General features: G+C 49.9%; 1 protein-coding gene across 11 annotated transcripts in view; it reads right to left on the bottom strand.

Moving 5' to 3' along the window:
* Positions 1–15,815, bottom strand: part of PGS1 (phosphatidylglycerophosphate synthase 1) — a 53,565-nt gene extending 37,750 nt beyond the window's left edge. For all 11 annotated transcript variants that reach the window (XR_002731515.3, XR_002731516.3, XR_004228535.1 and 8 more), the window contains exons 1-2: positions 15,625–15,815; positions 706–895 (exon numbers count right to left, since the gene is read on the bottom strand). Coding sequence is in view for 8 of the 11 variants with exons in the window: in XM_023211658.2 (XP_023067426.2) it covers positions 706–895; positions 15,625–15,767 (333 nt within the window). In the remaining 3 variants the exon portion in view is untranslated. The remainder of the gene's footprint in view (positions 1–705; positions 896–15,624) is intronic.
* Between the last annotated feature and the right edge of the window lie 5,138 nt (positions 15,816–20,953).

Here is a 20,953-nt window from a genome sequence, read left to right as displayed (position 1 = left end):
AAAAAAAAAAAAAAGACAGAATCCCTAAAATTCCCCGTTACTTTGAAAGGCCTCTTCATGCATATCAAATCGCACCCACAAGTTTTTACTTCCTATTACATCTACCAAGATGACACTCTACTGCGTTTGGAGATGATTCCAGGGTTAGGGGTCCATGATGCACAGACTAGATAAAGATGCCCTCCTCCCCTGTCACCTTTAGCAAGGACATACGCATGTGGCCCACGGGTCCTCAGTCCTCACTAACCTCCCTTCTCGTGGTCACAACTTCACCGTGGAACAAAAGGAATCAGTGCGCCCATAAGAATCAAAGTCTAGGCCCGTGGCCGCACACGGTGGCCAGTACTTTGGGAGGCCAAGACAGGAGGACCATTTCAGCCCAGCGGTTCAAGACCCGCCTGGGTAACACAGTGAGACCCCTTCTCAAAAACAACAAAATAAATAAATAAAAATAAGGTCTAGTTCCTTGTTCTCACTGTTGCCTTCTCAGAGCTTCTCCACCTGAGACACTGGCCCCACAGGCAAGTTTCTGACTGTTGCTCAGCTCAACCACCCATGAAGCTGAAACCAGACAGGTAAAACCTGGAAGGAAGGAAGAAGCTTGAGCGGCTATCAAAAGTTTCTAGACTAGAAAGCACTCAGGACTCACAAACCCGATCCCCCAAAAGCTCTAATTCAAACTTCTTTCCTTTAGATATAACTTACCTTCATGAGCTCAAAAAACTCTGCTGGGGAAGAAAGCACCCTGACATGAGAACTGGAGACTCCAAATTCTGGAACCAGGTTTCTGATCCACTGGAACCGGTGCGCGCCTTCTGGACACAGGCAGCAAGGTGGGGAGGTGACCTGGGGAACAGCTGGGGACAGCAGAGGAGCCAATAACAGCCATGGTGACCTGGTTAAAGAAATATGCAACTAGGTCATATCTCAAATACTTCTGCAGAAGCCCCTCTCAGTGACTGGTGGGTGAAGAGGTGCTGGGAGATGGGTGTGTTGTTTGTGTTATGAATGTCAGATTTTCTAGAACATTTTCAAAAGTGAGCCCAACTCACGCTCTGCTAAAGGATTTTTCCTTCGGCCTTTCCTCTTATTCCTTAAAAAGCCTACTAATCGAGCAACTTGAGAAGTGTTAATACCTATAGATAAACCCCAAACTTTAATTCCAAACAACTCAGGAACCTAATTTAGAGCATCCACAAGTAAACTCTTAAAAGCTACCACAGGGTTAGCCACCATATGGCAACCTTCTAACGAATCTACCTCAAAAAAACGTGCCTGCAGCCACCACTGACAGACACCGAGCAGAAGGGTAAGTGTGGCAGAAGTCTCATGATTACAGCCCAGACGCCCCACTTTATGACTCATTAGATAAACAAGATTTCTATTCAAGGAAGTACCCAGAAAAAGAAACTTTTCTCTTTAAAAATCCAATTTATGCCAAGCATGGTGGTTCAGGCCTATAATCCCTGCACTTTGGGAGGCCAAGGTAGGATGACTGCTGGAGTTCAGGACCAGCCTGGGCAATATAGCGGGACCCAGTGTCTACAAAAAATAGTTTAAAATTAGCTGGGCAGGCAGGGCACAGTGGCTCACACCTGTAATCCCAACACTTTGGGAGGCCAAGGCAGGTAGATAACCAGAGGTCAGGCGTTCGACACCAGCCTGACCAATATGGTAAAACCCCATCTCTACTAAAAATACAAAAATCAGTCGGGCATGGTGGTGTGTGACTGTAGCCCCAGCTACTCGAGAGGCTAAAGCAGGAGAATTGCTTGAACCAGGGAGGTGGAGGTGGAGGTTGCAGTGAGCCAAGATCGCACCACTGCACCCCAGCCTGGGTGACAGAACAAGACCATCTCAAAAAAAAGTTAACTGGTCATGGTAGCACATACCTGTAGTCCCAGCTACTCAAGAGCCTGAAGCAGGAGGATCTCCTGAGCCTAAGAGTTCAAGGCTGTTCTCCCAGCTATGATCATGCCATTGCATTCCAGCCAGGGTGACACAGCAAGACCCTGTCTCAATCAATCAAAATCAGACTTGGAAAGAAAAGATAGAGCAGGGAGAGAAGGGAGAAAATGAGCTCCTCTCAAGAGTAATGATGAGCCGTGGCCGGCCACGGTGGCTCACGCCTATAATCCCACCACTTCGGGAGGCCGAGGCGGGCAGATCACCTGAGGTCAGTAGTTCAAGATCAGCCTAGCCAACATGGTGAAACCCCATCTCTACTAAAAATAAAAAGACAGGTCGGGCGCGGTGGCTCACGTCTGTAATCCCAGCACTTTGGAAGGCCGACGCAGGCAGATCACGAGGTCAGGAGATCAAGACCATCCTGGCTAACACGGTGAAACCCCATCTCTACTAAAAAATAGAAAAAATTAGCCAGGTGTGGTGGCAGGCACCTGTAGTCCCAGCTACTCGGGAGGCTGAGGCAGGAGAATGGTATGAACCCAGGAGGAGGAGCTTTCAGGGAGTCATGATTGCATGACTACACTCCAGCCTGGGCGACAGAGACTGTCTCAAATAAATGAATAAATAAATAAATAAGCCGGGCATGATGCAGGTGCCTGTTATCCCAGCTACTCAGAAGCCTGAGGCAGGAGAATTGCTTGAACTTGGGAGATGGAGGTTGCAGTGAGATGAGATGGTGCCACTGCACTCCAGTCTGGGCAACAGAGCAAGACTCCATCTCAAAGAAAAAAAAGAAGAGTGATGATGAGCCGTGCCCCTTCACCGTCAGACACATCCTGTCTGGTGGGGTCACACACCATCTCTGGCCAGCGTTAGCTCAACCACATAAAGCTGCACCCCTGGCGGACTCCACACTCCACTGAGGCCAAGGCTGGAGGAGAGGCATTTCTGCCCACAGAGCTTCATTTCTGCTGCTCAGTGACTAAAAAGCCTGTGGGAGACGGGGGTGGAGGGACTGCACACCCAGAGCCCCACACAGACCTGAGCTACTATGAATCCTAGTCCTGCAAACAGTAGCAGGAAAACCCACTTCAGCGTGTGACCTCAAGTGGGACTTGGGAGAGAGGATGCTCGGACATCCCAAGGCCTGAATGGCCAAAATTCCAGGAAGATGATTTCACTCGCTTGCTTCATGATAAAGCCCTCAATCTTCCCAGGCTTCGTAAATGTCCCTGCACAGACACCAGATGGCCCACAGCTGCACTTCCCAGAAAGCCCACTGGTCTGTCACTGCCGATTCACTGCCAAGAAAACCTTAGTCAACAGCAGAAGGTGCTGGCTCTGTGGATCCTGGAAGTCTGTGACTGGCCATGGCCACCCAGTGCAGAGGTGGGAAACAGCTGTTCTCCCCTACTGTCTCTCGAGGGGGTGATGACACTCACAGGCATCAGCTTGCAGATGAAAGGCCTAGATGTGGCCGGGCGCGGTGGCTCAAGCCTGTAATCCCAGCACTTTGGGAGGCCGAGACGGGCGGATCACGAGGTCAAGAGATCGAGACCATCCTGGCTAACACGGTGAAACCCCATCTCTACTAAAAATACAAAAAACTAGCCGGGCGAGGTGGCCGGCGCCTGTGGTCCCAGCTACTCGGGAGGCTGAGGCAGGAGAATGGCGTGAACCTGGGAGGCAGAGCTTGCAGTGAGCTGAGATCCGGCCACTGCACTCCAGCCTGGGCGACAGAGCGAGACTCCGTCTCAAAAAAAAAAAAAAAAAAGAAAGGCCTAGATGTGTAAAGCAGGGCTCGCTGCCTGGGTTTCCTAAATCCTGGGCCACCCTCCTGCAAAGCTCAAGAGAGGAGAGCGAAGGACCCTTCAGTGCAGCAGAAACCACCAGACAATGGGAAAGGTGCACAGCGACCCATCAACCCGAGGTCCCAAGGGGCCTAGAGTCTCACATTCACTAATGAAACATGGTCGGGGGGGGGGGGGGGGGGGGGGGGGGAACAGGCAACAGCAGCATAAAATCAATGTCTCCCCTGCCTCACAGTACTTCTGCCATCTCTCAGATCATCCAAAAATCAGGGGCCACCTGTACTGCTCCAGGTCACGTGGTCAGTCCGCACACAGCCTTCATAGAAGCTGAGAGCCGCAGCCCAACGTGGTGGCTCACGCCTATAATCCTAGCGCTTTGGGAGTCCAAGGCGGGCAGATAACTTGAGGTCAGGAGTTCGAAAACAGCCTGGCCAACATGGTGAAACCCTGTCTCTACTAAAAACACAAAAAGATTAGCTGGGTGTGGTGGCACATGCCTGTAATCCCAGCTACTTGGGAGGCTGAGGCAGGAGAACTGCTTGAACCCAGGAAGTGGAGGCTGCAGTGAGCCAAGATCACACCACTGCATGCCAGCCTGAGTGACAGAGTGAGACTTCGTCTCAAAAAAAAAAAGAAAAAGAAAACAGAAAAGGGGCCAGGCGCGGTGGCTCATGCCTGTAATTGCAGCACTTTGGGAGGCCGAGGCGGGTGGATCACCTGAGGTCATGAGTTCAAGACCAGTCTGGCCAACACGGTGAAACCCCGTCTCTACTAAAAATGCAAAAATTGGGCTGGGCGTGGTGGCTCATGCTTGTAATTCCCGCACTTTAGGAGACCAAGGCGGGCGGATCATGAGGTCTGGAGTTCGACAAACAGCCTGACCAACATGGTGAAACCCTGTCTCTACTAAAAATACAAAAATTAGCCGGGCATGGTGGCACGCGCACCTATAGTCCCACCTACAAAGGAGGCTGAGGCAGAAGAATCACTTGAACCTGGGAGGCTCAGATGAGAGAGCAGAGATCCCACAGATGCACTCCAGCCTGGGCAACACTCTGTCTCAAAAAAAAAAAAAAATTAGCCGGCAGTGGCTGAGGCAGGAGAACTGCTTGAACCTCAGTGCCAGAGGCTGCAGTGAGCCAAGATCGCGCCATTGCACTCCAACCTGGGTGACAGAGCAAGACTCTGGCCCCCCGCAAAAAAAAAAAGGGGGGGGGGAGGAAGAAGAAACACTTCTTGGCACATAGCAACCCAAGAGAGGGCAAGTTCAACTTAACCCTCAACAAAGCCATCGTGTAAGCATGTAATGACACACCATGGAGCACGTATGACATACCATGGAGGGTACAAATGAAGAACCAGGCAGTCTCTGCCTCCCACAACCTTGGTAGCTTTCACAGACTTACATACCTGACATCATCTAAGAACACAAGAAAAGATGCTAAAATTAAATCAATGTCCAGATAGACAGTGTATGTTCTTCAAGGCATCAAAAAGGGGAGCTGGTGATGCCTGGGCTACTGGGAAGGTTCTGCAGCATTCTACCTCCAGTGGGCCTCGGAAAGCTAGTAGGATTCAAACAAGGAATGCAGAGGGGAGGATGTTCCAGGCAGGAAGTGTGAAGGGACATAAGCAGAAGGAACTGGGCTGGGTGCAGTGGCTCACACCTGTAATCCCAGCACTCTGGAGTCTAAGGCAGGAGAACTGCTTGATGCCGGGAGCTCCGGACCAGCCTGGGCAACATAGCAAGACCCTGTCTCTACAAAATATGAAAAAAAAAAAAAAATTAGCCAGGCATGGAGGCATGTGCCTATAGTCCCAGCTACTCGGGAGGCTGAGGTGGGACGATCGCTTGACCCTAGAGGTCAAGTGCAGAAAGAAATAAACAGGAACAAGACCACTTTCAACAGAAAAACCCAAAAGGGCCTCAATAGTCCAGAGAAAACACACACACACACAAAGCCTACACAAGTGTCAGGGTTCACCTACCACCCTACACAAGTGTCAGGGTTCACCTACCACCTCCGTCCTACCTGCAGAGACCTACTTTGGCAGGTACAGAGCTGATGAGCCCAGAGGCCCTGGGGCTATCCTAGGCAGGTCTCCTCCTTACCAGGCAGCTGTCACTGGGAATGTTCCACCAGGGCCTCAGGCCAAGAGTTCTTGAAGGCTTTTATATGTTGGCTTCCTATTTAATCTGTGTACTGACAAGTTTATTTTTGTTAGAAAAGAGAAGGAGCTGAAAGCCAACTACATTTCACGGATACATTATGGAGGAGACTCAACCTTCAAGTGGCAATTTTATATACCCAAAAAAGGAAGGTGCTTAAGAAAGGAGCTGAGTGTTTTACACAGGTCACCACAATGACAACATATGCCAAGGAGACCACATCTGGGCTGGTTTCACTCAAAAAAACTGAATGGCCAGGCACGGTAGCATGTGCCTATAATCCCAGTGCTTCAGGAGGCCGAGGCAGGAGGATCACTTGAGGCCAGGAGATCGAGACCAACTTGGGCAACATGGAGAAACTCCCTCTCTAGAAAAATTAAAAGTTAGCCAGGCATGGTGGCGTGCACCTGTAGTCCCAGCTACTAGGGAGGCTGAGGCAGAAAGACTGCTTAGACCCAGGCATTCGAAGCTGCAGTGACCCAAGATTGTGCCACTGCACTCCAGCCTAGGCGACAGAGTGAGACTTCACCTCAAAAAAAAAACAACAAGTCTGGGCGCGGAGGCTCACACCTGTAATCCCAACACTTTGGGAAGCCAAGGCAGGCGGATCACCTGAGGTCGGGAGTTCAAGACCAGCCTGACCAACATGGAGAAACCCCATCTCTACTAAAAATACAAAATTAGCCGGGCCTAGCAGCACACGCCTGTAATACCAGCTACTCGGGAGGCTGAGGCAGGAGACTCACTCGAACCCGGGAGACAGAGGTTGCAGTGAGCCAAGATCGCGCCACTGTGCACTAGCCTGGGCAACAAGAGGAAAAACTCCATCTCAAAAAAAAAAAAGACTGAGCATGGTGGCTCACACCTGTAATCCCAACACTTTGGGAGGCCTGCGCAGTCAGATCACCTGAGGTCAGGAGATCGAGACCAGCCTGGCAAACATGGCAAAACCCCATCTCTACTAAAAATACAAAAAGTAGGGCCGGGCGCGGTGGCTCAAGCCTGTAATCCCAGCACTTTGGGAGGCCGAGACGGGCGGATCACGAGGTGAGGAGATCGAGACCATCCTGGCGAACACGGTGAAACCCCGTCTCTACTAAAAATACAAAAACTAGCTGGGCGAGGTGGCGGGCGGGCGCCTGTAGTCTCAGCTACTCGGGAGGCTGAGGCAGGAGAATGGCGTAAACCCGGGAGGCGGAGCTTGCAGTGAGCTGAGATCGGCCACTGCACTCCAGTCCGGGCGACAGAGCAAGACTCCGCCTCAAAAAAAAAAAAAAAAAAAAAGTAGCTGGGTGTGGTGGCTCATGCGTATAGTCCCAGCTACTGGGGAGGCTGAGTCAGGAGAATGGGTTGAACCTGGAAGGTGGAGGTTGGGTTGCAGAGATCACATCACTGCACTCCAGCCTGAGTGACGGAGAGAGACTGTCAAAAGAAAAAATCATCGTCATAATTATCTAACTGCAGCACAGCAGCCAGGGTAGAAGGAGCCAGTTCCTGCTCTGAAACTACACTGCTCGCTGCTCAGGGACCTATTTTTTTTTCTTTCACATCAGACAGAACCCCATGGGGGTTAGTTCCCGGCTTTCCACAATGTAACTCCTGGGAATTTTCTCAGAAAAGGTTTATCGCCGTGCTAGAGCAACCCCCACTGCATAGTAATCCCAGCCTCCAGGGGCTGACCACCTGCACAAGCAATTCCCCCACCCCAGGTAGGCTTACTTACCAAGAAAGCACATGGCCCAGTACCAAAGCCCCAAAAGACGTGAGGAGGCAGAGAGGCTGTGGTTATTTTTTTATTTTTTTTTTTTTTTTGAGACGGAGTCTGGCTCTGTCGCCCAGGCTGGAGTGCAGTGGCCGGATCTCAGCTCACTGCAAGCTCCGCCTCCCGGGTTTATGCCATTCTCCTGCCTCAGCCTCCTGAGTAGCTGGGACTACAGGTGCCCGCCACCTCGCCTGGCTAGTTTTTTGTATTTTTTTAGTAGAGACGGGGTTTCACCGTGTTAGCCAGGATGGTCTCGATCTCCTGACCTCATGATCTGCCCGTCTCGGCCTCCCAAAGTGCTGGGATTACAGGCTTGAGCCACCGCGCCCGGTGAGGCTGTGGTTATTTTACCAAAAAAGCCTAGTTACATGTGACATTCGCCATTTAGGGAACTAAACCAGTACACACACAATTTCCACATCGAGACCTGGGCTCCCCTGAATCATCTCTTTATCGACACCTTCTAGCACCCAGTTCTAGTTATAGGAAAGAGGAAGTGGTTGGGGCTGGGGAGTCAGATAGTAAGCTTCTGCCACCCTTGCCTCTCTGAAGGCCACTCCTTTACTCTGGAATAGTGGCGAAGTTTAGAGAACAGGACCAGGAGAAGAGCCAGTGATACTCCCTATCACCAATGCCCCAGCATTCAAAATCAGACCAGCTGTACTACATCACCAAACAAACCTCAGCAACAACCAAAACAAATGACAGGCAATGCAAAACAATCCTCAGTCTGCCATTCTAAAGATGAAATGAGACCAGCATCTTCTCAGAGGACCAGCCAGTGGCCCAGCTCCAGCCACCACGCCAGGAAGCCTGACTCCGGAGAAAGGTTCAGTCACCTGATTTAAGGCTTCCCGTGGAATATGCAGGCAAATTCCCTGAACTGAGGAGTGGGCTGGGCCTAAGTGCTGAGGACCCCTGACCTGGGGGCCCATCCCTCTACCAAGAGAGGGCCAAAGAAGGCAGCAGGGTGCCTTGGGGAGGGGAGGAAAGTTTCTTCCCATCATCTTGAGGAAGATCCACATCTGAACCGCTCTGACCAAGTGGTGAGCCAGGACTGGGGCCGCCAAGCAAGGAGAGGGAAGCCTGCTTAGCCGCCCAGGCAGCCCCAGGCAGGACACTGCGTCCTACACACACTTGCCCCCGTGAGAGAGGCCTCAGTGGGACTTGAGCTCACAAGAATCAGCCAAACTGAAATAGTGAAAGCAGGAAGCAGCTGAGAAGCTATGGAACACACCTGTTTACAAAAGAAACCTGGGGGCCGGGTGCAGTGGCTCACAGTTATAACTCCAGCACTTTTGGAGGCCGAGGCAGGCAGATCACGAGGTCAGGAGTTCAAGACCAGCCTGGCCAACACAGTGAAACCGTCTCTACTAAAAATACAAAAATTAGGCCGGGCGCGGTGGCTCATGCCTGTAATCCCAACACTTTGGGAGGCCGAGGCGGGTGGATCACAAGGTCAGGATATCAAGACCATCCTGACTAACACAGTGAAACCCCGTCTCTACTAAAAAATACAAAAAATTAGCCAGGTGTGGTGGCGGGTGCCTGTAGTCCCAGCTACTCAGGAAGCTGAGGCAGTAGAATGGCGTAAACTCGGGAGGCGGAGCTTGCAGTGAGCCGAGATCACACCACTGCACTCCGGCCTGGGCGAAAGTACGAGACTCCGTCTCAAAAAAAAAAAAAAAAAAAAGAAGGCGGCCAGGCGCAGTGGCTCACCCCTGTAATCCCAGCACTTCGGGAGGCCGAGGCGGGCGGATCACGAGGTCAGGAGATCGAGACCATCCTGGCTAACGCAGTGAAACCCAGTCTCTACTAAAAATACAAAAAATTAGCCAGGCGAGGTGGCGGGCGCCTGTAGTCCCAGCTACTCGGGAGGCTGAGGCAGGAGAATGGCGTAAACCCGGGAGGCGGAACTTGCAGTGAGCCGAGATGGAGCCTGGGCGACACAGCGAGACTCCATCTCAAAAAAAAAAAGAAATACAAAAATCAGCTGGGCGTGGTGGTAGGCACCTGCAATCCCAGCTACTTGGGGAGGTTGAGGCAGGAAAATCACTCGAACCCAGGAGGAGGAGGTTGCAGTGGGCCGAGACTGCGCCACTGCACTCCAGCCTGGGCGACAGAGCGAGACTCCATCTGAGGACAGAGAAGAGAAGAGAAGAGAAGAGAAAAGAAGAGAAAAGAAGAGAAGAGAAGAGAAGAGAAGAGAAGAGAAGAGAAGAGAAGAGAAGAGAAGAGAAGAGAGGAGAGAAGAGAAAGCAAAGAAAGAAAGAAAAGAAAGAAAAGAAACAAACAAACAAACCTCGGGAAAACAGAAGGCATTTCTCCCTTTTGTGGGGAGATGGTTTTCCACTTCACCATTCTGCAGCTGCGTGTGCTCTGCTTCGTGGAAAACGCTGGCACCCCTCGCCTTTCTCACCATGTGTCAACAGCGCCTGGAGGCCCTACCGAGATCCCGCGTTCTCAGGGAAGGGATGCCACTGCAGACAGGCAAACACCAGGGAATTACACCGCGGTCCACACAGAACTTTTAGATGTCCCTTCCACATCTCCTAATGTCAGAGAACACGTGTTTCCCCCTAGAGCTGCAGTACCGTCACCCACTTACTGTGACCTACCAATGGGACACATGTAACAGGCCAACTTCTTGGGGTTTTTTTCAAAACAGGGTATGTTTTGATGAATTTCAATGAAAGAGTACGGTCAAGCTGGAGGACTGTCTTCCCTGAACAGGGCCGAAGTTGCACTCTCTGTGCTGAACACAGGTCGGTGATTCAGGGTCCCTCAGAGGCGTGGTCTGAAGGTCCAGGGGCCCCTTCTTTAACCATAAGATAACATTCAAGGTACAGATTCTGTGGCCTAGAGCCCATTCAAATCTGTACAAAACCATGAAAAAAGAAGTTTTTAAAAGAAACTGAGCTCTCTGGATTGCAGTATTTTCAGAAACTACTTTTTGAGAAAAACTCACCCTACCCCCTCCGTCACAAATATTTAAATGTAAAAAAGTGAACTGATGAGAAAAAGCAACAGTCATAACACTTCCTGAGAAAGTCTCCAGAAACTACAAGAAGGTACTGTACTTCCTGCAACCCTGGCAGCAGGCGGCCCTTCCTGACTAATGCAAGACCTAACCCCAAGTAAGGGAAGTGAGTGTGGATTCCCGTAGGTTACAAAAGACCAACGGTCGGCTGAACTCCCATAACAAGTCCGGCACGAGAGGCCCAGGCTGCCAGCATCCAGCTACATGCTGACTACATGACCCTCCCCTTGGCTTAGCCAAAAGGAAGTCGATTACACTGGGGGCCAGAAATCCAAAATATATTTATAACCCACAATACAGCTTGGGTAGCCAAATGCACCAGGCACATCAAAGTGCCTGACGAGAACCAATCACATGTTCTACGACTCCAAAGGGATTCAGCCAGCCTGACTCCTAGCACCCTCAAAATCGACATATTTACATAAACCAGATCCCGCTTTAACAAAGGGATTATCCTTCCAACCATTTTAACCCCAGGCGGGTCTCTGTCTGCTGGAGTCTAACGCACCACCAACTAGAATGTGCTCAGGGATACTCATGTTAACATTAACTTAAAGCTACAACTGGGAAAGTCAGTCCGTTGTAAATCTTTTAATTCACTGCAAGATCAAATCTGAATTATTGGGGAAAACTATGCTTTGATTCTAAACATCCCCTTCCCATCCATTAGACTGCTATAAATAAACCAAGAGATGGTTATGCTAAACTCTAAAGAGTAAGGAAGACTGAATCCCAACATCATGAAGTTCAAAAAAAAAGTAACTTCTGGAAATCTGGTGGTCCCTCAGAGTAAAAACTACTTACACATTGAACAAGTGACCTGCCACTACAATGAAAGAAAATCTAGGTCGGGCATGGTGGCTCACGCCTGTAATCCCAGCACTTTGGGAGGCTGACGTGGGAGGATCACTGAGGTCGGGAGTTCGAGACCAGCCTGACCAACATGGAGAAACCCTATCTCTACTAAAAATACAAAATTAGATGGGCCTGGTGGCGCATGCCTGTAATCCCAGCTACTGGAGAGGCTGAGGCAGGAGAATCGCTTGAACCCGGGAAGCACAGCTTGCAGCACTTCAGCCTGGGCAACAAGAGTGAAACTCCGTCTCAAAAAAAAAAAAGAAAGAAAATCTAATTGAAAACAATCTGCTGGACACCTGTTTCCCTCTTAGAACTCAGAGAAGTTAGGAGCCCCTAACCCATCCAACATACACACTCACAGGCTCCTAGAATTGTGAAAAAGTTTCAAATATAAAGATGATTCTGCACATATAGCTAAAACTGAAAATGGTTTAAAGAGGAAAAAAAGTAAGCCACAGACAAAATATTTCCTTGTATAGTAGGCAAGTTCAAGATTAGGAACTAATGCCCTCACCATACATTTCCCACTTGGTCTCATCTACTCCAAGTAACAAGACCATTCTGTGAAGCCAGATGACTCAAAAAAAACCCCTATCTGAAGCATCTGTCTCTCTCTCCTGAGGAACCTGGATACTGATTAACATGACCCAAATGTACCTTACCATTATCCCCAAAACCTGAGCCTCTTCTTTACTCCCTGTTTTCGTGAAATGTACCAACATCCATGTGCCCCATCAAGACTGACTCTAACCCAGCCCTCTTTTCTACTCCCACTGCCCCTGACTTCACATAAAAGCCCCCACCATCTCAGGCCGAGCCCGAATCAGAAGAAATCATACATGGAACCACAGAACTTGTCTTCCTGGGTCTCTGGCCCAGACTGGCTTGCTCCTAGCCCCTCTTCCTCCCTCCCTCTATCCCGTACTTGGTACTCCTAGTCAGCTCCTGGAAATGGTTTCAGCATTGGTGGGACCTCAGAACTGCCTTTCACTGCAGTCTATGCCACTATCATTTCTTGAACAGCCACTCCCCCTCTTCTTCACCGAGCCTGACTACTGCGACCCCTCCTTCAACACAGCTCTGAGCCATTGCACCCAGAAGCCTTCCATGACCTTCAGGTGCCTCTCCAAAGTACTGCCATGACCTTCCACCTACTTCTTGTAATTGTTTACCGGTACGAGCATCTTGGAGGTAGGGCTGTGTCTTTATCTTTGCTTCCTGAGTACCTAGCACAGCACAGCAGTGCTCAATACACACATGATGAATAAATTAATGGATCCAGCAGGCCCTAATGATAATGAGTCAAATGCTAGCTTAAGAGGAAATGACAGTGCTTCTAAATCATTAATTAGAAGTAATTTTAAGTAGAGTTCTCTGTCTCTGTGGCTGTCTCTATGCCTGAAAGGAAACCGCGGCAGTAAAAGGAACGTCCCCTCACGAGGGTTCACTGGCCCTCCAACAGCTGACTCAGATCGACAAGCTAAAACCTAAAATAATTCAAGCTCATGACTGCACATAACTATTATCAATGAATCAATGATCAGCGAGTTACAAGAAACCACATCATTCGGGGAATGAGAAATTGGGAGGTGCAACTTAATAATGGAGAAGAAATGAAAGTCAGCAGCCAATACAGGGTGAGCAGCCACAACAAACATGAATAACTCGAACACCAAGGCCACAACGAATCAGAAAAAAACTGCAAACCGAATAAGGCAAAAAAAAAAAAAAAGGCTCAGAAACCTACACTACCACTCAATACCGGTCAAAGCATTTATCCTCAGTCCTACCACAGGCATTATTTCCAAGCATTACAAAACAAGAACTTCTGTCTTACTGCCCAAGAAACTGAGTTGCTGGTTGAACTGTTGTGTCCCGAGAAACAGTCATCTCTCTCAGCTTAATGAAGAAAGATGAAGGCACACAAACTGCATTCACTCACACAATTCAAAAAAAAAAGAGTTTAGAAAGTCAATTTAGACTATCTCCACTGCCACACTGCCCCTACCAACACCAAAAACAAAAAAACCAAAAAAAGCAGCTGGGCGCGGTGGCTCACGCCTGTAATCACAGCACTTTGGGAGGCCAAGGCGGGCTGGTCACAAGGTCAGGAGATCGAGACCAGCCTGGCCAACATGATGAAACCCCGTCTCTACTAAAGATACAAAAATTAGCCGGGCATAGTGGCATGTGTCTGTAGTCCCAGCTACTCTGGAGGCTGAGGCAGGAGAATCACTTGAACCCGGGAGGTAGAGGTTGCAGTGAGCCGAGATCACGCCACTGCACTCCAGCCTGAGCGACAGAACAAGACTCTGTCTCAGAAAAAAAACAAACAAACAAAAAAGCACATTCATGAGATTTTTTTAAAAGAATTTGTATCAACTCCCAACATCCTTTAGTAATCAATTCCAATGTTGAACCATGATTAATAATGAACTGTTTTTCATATAGTTTAAACATATAGAGAGAAAGGACAAAGTCACCTAAATCTTGTCTTAGAGGGTAGAACATTTTTTTGAAACTGTAAACCAAATCTCAGTGATTTGATGCCAGGACGTGGAAGTCATCTGACTTCACCACCCACTGAGATGAGCAGGTCTTTTGCTAAACACTGAAAAAATGAAAATGCAAAAAATGGAGAGGCCATTTCTTTTACAGCCCCAGTCCTGCAGGGTTCACCAATATGAAAATCAGCAGATTTCCAAGAGCACCATCCCGCACTGATTCTGTCACCTAAAAATTCCCCTAAATCAAACTTGAGTTTACGATGAAAATCTTCCACCATAGATCACTATGAAGCAAGCTCTTTTCTGTACCTAGAATCAGCACACATGACTGGACCCCAGATCTCTGTACTAGATGTCTGACCCCAAGAGGTCAAATCTCACCCAAGGAGTACATGTACAGATAGAAAATCTAACACAACGCAATCTCAACTAAAGGAAGCAGTTCTAAGAGTTTTTTTGTAAAGATCAAGCGTTAGGCTCAATTAAGAAAACTATCTGCAGCCAAGCACGGTGGCTGACGCCTGTAATCCCAGCACTTTGGGAGGCCGAGGATGGCGGATCACCTGAGGTTGGGAATTCGAGACCAGCCTGACCAACATGGAGAAATCCTGTCTCTACTAAAAATACAAAATTAGCCGGGCGTGGTAGCTCATGTCCGTAATCCCAGCTACTCGGGAAGCTGAGGCAGGAGAATCGCTTGCACCTGGGAGGCGGAAGTTGCGGTGAGCCAAGATCACGCCATAGTACTCCAGTTTAGGCAACAAAAGTGAAACTCCGTCTCCAAAAAAAAAAAAGAAAGAAAGAAAAGAAAACTATTTGCACACAAGAGAATTATTTATCACCCTTTTTTTAATATTAGCAAGCCTCGGGTCAGCATGTTCTTGGCAAATGTTTATTCTAAAAGACCACTGCCTGAACAAATTGCTCCAAAGCCTACTTCATCATTTACATAACTTCAGTACCTTTCCAGAACAGAGGCCCTTTGAAATGTGTAAAAAGTGTTTCGAGGGGCTCCTCTTCCCATGCCTGAGTGTTACTAAGGATTGCTTCACAGCTCTCTCTGGCAGGATGTGAGAAACGCTGTATACACAAAATCCCAGCAAGGCTGATTCACTCACGCCAAGTCACCTCACAGCCAGGATTACTTAAGGAAAAGACCCCTCTGAAGTCTCCGACACTCACATCCTGGGGCCGAAACCATGATATAAGCAGCCTCTGGAGCTTGACCGAAGCTCCTGAATGCACACACTGTCCCCCTTTTAACGTGTAAGTGCACGGTGGCCGGGGCTCGCCAACAAGCACGGTGTAGAGCGGGAGCAAGAACTGGCCGGGCTGCGCAGGAGGCCCGCCGGCTGAACAATGGCGCGCCAGTCGCCCACCCTCCCTTAAGAAGGCCCAGTGAAGCAGCACATAGGTCAGGCGCTGAGCCCCCGGGAGGCAGAAATGGGCCCAGGAACAGGGGAGAGACTTGCTGCTGATGCCCAGTAGGCTGGGCCTGGGAGTTTGAGCGCCGGGGGGCCGGGCCGCAGCCGCGAGGGCTGCACTCTCAGCCTGGCCGCCCCTCTCACCTCCTGCGCTGGCGGTCCCGGTTCCTGCCGAGGCGGTCGGACAGGCGTCCCAGGAGCGCGGCCAGCCCTGGGCGGCCGGGCAGGAGGCCCAGTAGTCGCCTCCAGAACACGGGTCCCGCCGCCGCTGCCGCCGCCACCGCCATGGAGATTCACCGCTTCCGCTTCCGCTCCCGGCGCGCACGAACTTTATTGACAAAGGCGAGCGCAGACACGGTGCAGGCGCGCAGGCGCTGGAGCCCTGGCCCGGGGAAGGAGGCCCTGCACCGCCCCCAAGCCTCAGTTTCCCCTCTGGGGGACAGGCGAGGAATAGGGGTCGCGCCACAGGTGGGGGCGGAAGTCTGCCCGTTAAACCCGCAAGGGCGCCAGGCGGCCTGCATTCCTGCATTCTCTTGTCACAGGTAGCGGAGGAAAGGATGCGGCGCAGGGGCTCTAAAAGCAGCGTCACATTTGGCTCCAACTCACCAGCTGTCAGGGGATCCTCCCAAAGTGCTGGGACCACCAAAGTGCGTGTGTCACCGTGCCCGGTTAATTTTTTAATTTTTTGTAGAGATGGGGTCTCACTGTGTTGCCGAAGCTGGTCTCCAACTCCTGGGCTCAAGCGATCCTCCCGCCTCAGCCTACCATAGTCTTGCCAAGCCTGGCCACTGGCTGTCAAAAGCGATCCTCCCGCCTCAGCCTCCCAAAGTCTTGCCAAGCCTGGCCACTGGCTGTCAAAATTGACTCCTTGGCGCACAGTGGCTCACGCCTGTAATCCCTGCACTTTGGGAGGCAGAGGCAGGTGGATCACATGAGGTCAAGAGTTCGAGACCAGCCTGGCCAATGTGATGAAACCCCCGTCTCTACTAAAACTACAAAAAATTAGCTGAGCATGGTGGCGTGCGCCTGTAATCCCAGCTACTCAGGAGGCTGAGGCAGGAGAATCGCTTGAACCGGGGAGGCGGAGGTTGCAGTGAGCCAAGATGCCACTACTGCACTCCAGCCTGGACAACATAGCGAGACTCCATCTCAAAAAAAAAAAAAAATTGACTCCTCATTGAAAAGTGGGGGGAATTACTGTTTGAGGATCTAACTGATAGGGTGTTCTTTAGACTTGTACAACACCCCTAAGGTGTTAAACTTGAACAAAGTCTGTTCTTGTATGAAGTCTTGTAACCTGGTTAACGCTGACTCACTAAGGTGCACAGAACCATGGAAAATCCCCACCAGACTGAGGGAAGAATCATCTTTCACCCTGTTAGTCCCAGAGGCTGCAGCTCCATGGCACAGAACAGTCTCAGCAAATCTGTGTGAGATGAACAGCGTCTTCCACCCTCCTGATGTGCCCAAGTACACAGATATCACTGGCCCCAGCAACACACAGTTCTATGCCCAAAAGGCTGAAGGAGCACATCCTCATACACCAAGAACACTGTTTTTTTGGTTTTTGGTTTTTGTTTTTTGTTTTGAGACAGGGTTTCACTCTTGTCACCCAGGCTGGAGTACAATGGTGCGATCTTGGCTCACTGCAACCTCTGCCTCCTGAGATCAAGAAATTTCTCCTGCCTCAGCCTCCGGGATTATAGGCGTGCGCCACCACGCCTGGCTAATTTTTGTATTCTTAGTAGAGACTGGGTTTCACCATGTTGGCCAGGCTGGTCTCAAACTCCTGACCTCAAGTGATCCACCCACCTCGGCCTTCCAAAGTGCTGGGATTACAGGCGTGAGCCACCGCGCCTGGCCCAAGAACATTTTTTGAAGCTAATTTTAAAATGGAGAACTTCGTGGCATTCTGAAAGGCAGGAGAGGTGATCTCTGATCTGTAATATGCAAAGCTCCCTGGCTGGCCCACCATAGGCTGGGACCCAGAAACTGGAAAAGCTGTAGGACACAATCATAGTCTACTGTGTTGTGAGGTTAAAATGATATGGACACGTGGGCTGGGCGCAGTGGCTCACGCCTGTAATCCCAGCATTTTGGGAGGCCAAGGCGGGCGGATCATCTGAGGTCAGGAGTTCGAGACCAGCCTGACCAACAAGGAGAAACCCCATTTCTAGTAAAAATACAAAATTAGCTGGGTGTGGTGGTGCGTGCCTGGTGATCCCAGCTACTCAGGAAGGCTGAGGCAGGAGAATCGCTTGAGCCCGGAGGCGGAGGTTGCAGTGAGTCGAGATCGTGCCACTGCACTCCAGCCTGGGCAACAAGAGCGAAATTCAGTCTAAAAAAAAAAAAAGATATGGACACACTGAAAAAAACACTCCAAAGTCCACTTCCACAGATTATGCAGGGAAATCAACTACACATTCCCACAAGAATGTTCATCTCAGCCTTGTTCATGATATCAAGTGTGGAAGCAAATCTTGAGGGGTAGGGGGCTTGGTTAAATAATGATACATCAGTATGTTAGAAGACCGCACATTCTTTAAAATAACATGTTCTGGAAGAATATTTAATGACATTCAGTGTAAAAGCCAAATTACCAAGGAGTAGTGTAGAGACCATGTCATTTTATTAAAGGTGAGAGAGAGAGAAAGAGGAAATGTGTGTATGTATACAGAAAGACTGAAAGGAAATACCCCCAAAAGTAAGCGTTAGTTGTTTGGTGCCATTAAGGAGTTTCCAAATTGTTGACAATCAACAAGTATTTCAGATTGGCTTTGAGTTGCCTTTTGCGTTTAGATAGCTTTACTAATACTACATGGAATTTGATTCAACCCTTCCAAGTTAGAAATGGTGAATCATCAAATTTCCTAACTTCCAGTAACTAGAATGAGGCCATCCATTACATGGTTCCACTTTTGCACTGTTCCTGGCCCACAGTTGTTGCAGAGTAAACACTTGCTGTATGGCTACACCGTCATGCTCAGCGGTGAGCGCCGCATGGGCCCTGGGAGCCTAGTTTTCATCCTGGAAAGAGCTGGCAGCTTTTCTACATGGGTGCTTTGCTGTGCGAGGTACTGAAACAAACAACCATGCTACAGGCTCACTGGGAATTCCCAATCTTAAATAACTGCTAGTGACAGACAGCAATATTGATAGCATGGTAAGTCAAACTAATAAGTATTTACACTAAGGATAAACATCAAGGAATAACCCAGTCCCTTCTGAAACCACACACCGAGAGCCTCTGGCCTTCATGGCTAGTTTAAAACAGACAGAGCTATCACCAGAGTGAGGCAACCACAGCTTTGCCCCAGGACACATACATTTCAAGGTTGCAAAAATGTTAAATAATGGTTTTCAGAGATTGTGCAATTTTTAAATGATTCCATTTACAGGATGACAGCACGTATGCATTCTTCCTGTCAGGAGGTGTCCTCTGGGCTAGTTACCGAAAACAAGTAGGGGAGATAAGACCCTCCCAGCCAACAAAGGTGACCCCGAGAGCCTGCCTGGGAGCACTCAGGGTGTCCCAAAGCTGCTTGACCGGCTCACAATCTGGGTCCGACACTACTGGATTCCCATCTCAATGACTGCAGGCGAAAAGACATCTGTCTTAGTCCCCCTCACCCTCCTGCCCTCACCCACTTGCCTTCTCGTTAGTCCCGCTCACTCCTTCCCAGACAGGAGGTGCCAGGGTTAGAAAGACAGGGTCGACGGGATTGACGGCAGATCCCATGCCTTCCCAAACGGAAAAGGAAACCCATTCATTGGAAGGAGAGTTGACGTCAAGGAGTGGTGGGCTGCTACCCCTGAGAGTGCGGCTGCTCTCCCAGGCAGGAAACACCAGGAAATCCTGAGCCAACAGCCCATGCCTCACTGCCTGTGATTCACTCCCTGAACCGAAAATCACAGTAACACAAGAGGAAGGCCCCTCCTCTTCTAGCTTGCTTGCGGAGAGAGGGTCTCTCCCAAACACAGGGCTGTTAGCAAATTCCAAAGGGAGGAAGTGTCTGTCCGGCCCACCTTCTGCCTCCAGCGATGAGAAACGGCCCCCGGGGGCTGATCAGCTGTTTGTGAGGAGCCTGTTCTTTGTTAAAAGGAATGCAGCCTGCCCGCTGGAGATGGGATGAAACCGTAACTGCCCCGTGGGTTCACCTTGCCTGCCGCCCAGACAGAACTGATTTATCAAGACAGGTGCATTGCAATGGAGAAAGAATGATTCACGCAGAGCCGGCTGCACGGGAGACCAGAGTTTTGTTATTACTCAAATCGGTCTCCCCAAGCATTCAGGGATCAGAGTTTTTAAAGATAATTTGGCAGGTAGGGAAGCTTGGGAAGTGGGGAGTGCTGACTGGTCAGATTGGAGATGGACTCTTAGAAGGTTGAAGTGAGGTTTTTTTTGCTGTCTTCTATTCCTAGGTGGGATGGCAGAACTGGTTGAGCCAGATAACCAGTCTGGGTGGTGTCAGCTGATCCATGAGTGCCGGGTCTGCAAAATATCTCAAGCACTGATCTGCGGTTTTACGATAGTGATGTTATCCCCAGGAGTAATTTGGGGAGGTTCAGATTCTTGGAGCCAGAGGTTGCAAGACCCTAAACTGTAATTTCTAATCTTGTAGCTAATTTGTTAGTCCTGCAAAGGCAGACTAGACCCCAGGCAAGAAGGGAGTCTTTTCGGGAAAGGGCTGTTACCAATTTTGTTTCAGAGTCCAACTACGCACTGAATTCTTTCCCGAAGTTAGTTCGGCCTACGGCCTACGCCCACGAATGAACAAGGACAGCTTAAAGGTTAGAAGCAAGATGGAGGGCGGGCGTGGTGGCTCATACCTGTAATCCCAGCACTTTGGGAGGCTGAGGTGGTTGGATCACGAGGTCAGGAGATCGAGACCATCCTGGCTAACATGGTGAAACCCCGTCTCTACTAAAAATACAGAAAAATTAGCCATGCACGGTGGCACATGCCTGTAGTCCCAGCTACCCAGGAGGCTGAGGCAGGAGAATCGCTTGAACCTGGGAAGTGGAGGTTGGAGTGAGCTGAGATCACGCCACTGCACTCCAGCCTGGGCAACAGAGCTAGACTCTATCTCAAAAAAACAAAAGAAGATGGAGTCGATTAGGTCTGATTTCCTTTACTGTCATAATTTCCTCAGTTACAATTTTGGGAAGACGGTTTCAAAGCCTACCTGGGAGTGGCTGCCTACCTCCCTCTCCGTCTATTCTTCCCCTTGGTCATACGTCCAGCCTCACCGGCCTGGCCTTCTCTCAAGCCCGCGTCCTCCTCAGCATCTTTTTTGTTGTTGTTGAGATAAAGTTTTGCCCTTGTCACCCAGGCTGGAGTGCAGTGGCGCGACCTCGGCTCACTGCAACCTCTGCCTCTCGGGTTCAAGCGATTCTCCTGCCTCAGCCTCCCGAGTAGTTGGGATTACAGGTGCCTGCCACCACCCCCAGCCTTTTTTTTTTTTTTTTTTTT

This window comes from Piliocolobus tephrosceles, chromosome 16, assembly GCF_002776525.5.
Source record: "Piliocolobus tephrosceles isolate RC106 chromosome 16, ASM277652v3, whole genome shotgun sequence".
NCBI lineage: Eukaryota > Metazoa > Chordata > Mammalia > Primates > Cercopithecidae > Piliocolobus > Piliocolobus tephrosceles.
This window is presented reverse-complemented; position numbering and strand designations above follow the sequence as displayed.